Source organism: Fulmarus glacialis, unplaced genomic scaffold (genome assembly GCF_000690835.1).
Source record: "Fulmarus glacialis isolate BGI_N327 unplaced genomic scaffold, ASM69083v1 scaffold49826, whole genome shotgun sequence".
NCBI classification, from domain to species: Eukaryota; Metazoa; Chordata; class Aves; order Procellariiformes; family Procellariidae; genus Fulmarus; species Fulmarus glacialis.
The window spans coordinates 11,530-14,351 of record NW_009218467.1 but is presented as its reverse complement, the minus strand read 5'-3'; the positions used below and the strand labels follow the sequence as shown (position 1 = coordinate 14,351).

The window sequence follows — 2,822 nt, the reverse complement described above, 5'->3', positions numbered from 1 at the left end:
TGCTGGCTGGGGTTAAACCACGACACCTGATTTGATAAGCTTCACTCAAATCCAGAAAGATAGGTTGATTTAGCTGATAGGGAAGAAGGAAGCTTAGCTGCGTGTTACTTGGTTTCTGTTTCATGTATGGCTCTGGTTTTTGCACTCTGCAGAAGGCACTGGAGCAGCAGATGGAGAGTCACAGGGAAGCCCACCAGAAGCAGCTGTCCAGGCTGAGGGATGAAATTGAAGAGAAGCAGAAAATAATTGATGAAATCAGAGAGTATGTTCACTCGCTCCATCTCTTTCTCTGTTCCTGTTCTGTTCTGTGACACTGTAGGGATGTTTTGGGGTTGTTTTGTTAGTTTTAATGATGTCTATATATTTCGGTGTCTTACAGAAAGTAGTGTCCTTACATGCAACAGCCAACTCTCTAATTATTTTGCACGGTGGATTCTAATGCCTAGTGCTTTACTGTGGAGCTTTAACAAGTCCATAAAATTAGAGAGAGGAAAAAGAAAGAATAATGTTACACCTGCAGGTCAGAGAAGCTTGGAGGAGAACAGATTTTAAAAGATAAAGGTTTTGAGGGCCTCTTACAGCTACTAGTCCTGTCACAGACTTTCTGCAAGTCTGGGTGACTCGAACGTGTCCCATTTTCACACCCTTAGTATTTCTTCCTGACACAGCAATGTAACTCCATTAGTCAGATACTCCAGCACTTGGAAAACTGAGTTCTTTGCTTCTGTATTCTTCTTTTTGTCACTCTTCATAAAATCCAGATGTAGTGTTCATTCTCTCATCATATTTATTGTGTGGCCAAAGACTAATAATAGGGAAATGAGAAACATGAGGAAGCGGGACAGAAAGATTGCAAGAACAGTTTGTGTCCTTTAAGATAAAGGAAGCAAGCCACTGAATTTAATTCTCCAATATTTTTAAATACTGTTCTTCAGATTCGTTATGCTTAATTTCTTTCAGAATTTTTCAATACAGAGTTACAGCTTTACTTTCTCTGTCTTTTGTTTATGGGGGTTTACCCACCCTTGTTTATGGGGATCAGGACTGAGCTGTACTGACTTTTTCTTTCACAATCCAGTATGAATCAGAAGCTGCAACTGGAACAAGAGAAACTGAGTGCTGATTATGATAAATTAAAAATTGAGGACCAGGAAAGAGAAATGAAACTGGAAAAGCTCATGTAAGTCAACAGTTTTCTCATCTGGTGTCCTTGAATATAGTGTCTTTTAATGTGTCCACAGGAAATGTCCTAGTGAGAAGCATTTGTGTTGAAATATTAACAAGGAAAAGATCATTTCAGTAACAAAGCCAACATGCAGTACTAATAAATGATTACCAATTACTCCGTATTTTTATATCATAGTATCCCCTATATTTAATACTGGATTTGATACTTGCCAAAAAAGATTTTTTTAAAGCTCTGATTTTATGAAATGTCATAGCAAGTGTTAAATGCCTCATTCCTTAATGCACAGCAAAAACAAACAAGAAAGAAGTTGGGGGTTTGGGGTGGTTTTTTTGGTTTTTTGGTTTTGTTTTTTACGTAATAAATCAGATGTCTGAGTAAAAGCCTTTCCTGGAAATGAGAGATAAAAATTTCATGTGTGGACACAAAAAATGGAGATGGTGGCTCAGCCATTCCATGTGAGAAAACTGCATATTTGAGACAGTTGAAAGCATCATTACAGATGCAGAGAGATGTACAATTTGCTCACATCTGCAGATGTTCTACTCAAAGTGAATGTTGATTGATTCTTTTCTGTTTTACATGACTTCAACATTTTTGATTTGTGTTTAATGTGATCTTTCTAGACTGCTTAATGATAAAAGGGAACAAGCAAGAGAAGATCTTAAGGGGCTGGAGGAAACAGTGGTATGTCTTAATTACACTTTATTGAGCTTTTTTCCTCTAGGTCTTCATCACTGATGTATTACCAAAACACTTGTATCTGTGCCCAAGAAAATGACCAATTTATATCAAAATTTGTGCATTTTGCCAAATCATGAAATTGAATTTTAAAATTTAAGATTAAATGCTATTATTGTTGCTTCCTGTGAATAAGCTATCACTGTTAAGTCTACTGGTACTCTGTTTCACTGTCCTTGTTGCTTTAAATCACCTGAAATAACCAGCCTACTGAACAGTGTAGCTATAGTTAGGTGATACATACCTGCCTCTGACTTGACCAGTGTAACAACTTACAAAGAAATAAGATATTGTGCATGCAATGTTAAAAATGCAATCTATGATGGATGGCTTCAGGCTTGAAGCTGTTGCTGCACAGTTTTTTTGGAAGCTACGTTTTTATCTGTCTGTAAAATATGCAAGCTTTCTCAAAGATCTCAGAAGCTGGTCAAAACCATAGCGGTTTTAGGAGCATCATACAGTGATTTTTGCTAGTGTTAACATGGTTCTTAACTCAAAACCAGGATTTTCTCCTCTGTGTGATGCTTTAAAAATTAAGCTTATAGTGGCCTCAGGATCAGTTGGCATTGATTACTGAAGCTGAACTATTTGGGTCCTTTCAGCTTTGGCTCCTGAAGGCTCCTCAGACATAAGCCTTATTAAAATAAACTCATGCGAAGGACAGATTTAACCAAACTTTCTGATATGAACTGTACTCGTCAGATACTTATAGAGCTTGCATGTAGACTTGATTTGCCCTGTACGTTGAATGAGTAAGGCAGCTGGAAATCAGAGTTAGGCAGTATGATGCCATCAACTTGCAGAAACCCAGATGGTATTTTTTTAATTTTTGAATAAACATCTTTGAACTATCTTACATTAAAATTTTATTCACTTTGTTAGAGTTTTAGTAATT

General features: G+C 36.9%; 1 protein-coding gene across 1 annotated transcript in view; it reads left to right on the top strand.

The window, feature by feature from the left end:
- Positions 1-152: 152 nt before the first annotated feature.
- LOC104078406 overlaps positions 153-2,822 on the top strand; it is a gene marked incomplete at its 5' end in the record, with an annotated part of 9,063 nt that continues 6,393 nt past the window's right edge. The window contains 3 exons of the mRNA XM_009580039.1: positions 153-262; positions 1,079-1,180; positions 1,813-1,873. Coding sequence (XP_009578334.1) covers positions 153-262; positions 1,079-1,180; positions 1,813-1,873 — 273 coding nt within the window. The remainder of the gene's footprint in view (positions 263-1,078; positions 1,181-1,812; positions 1,874-2,822) is intronic.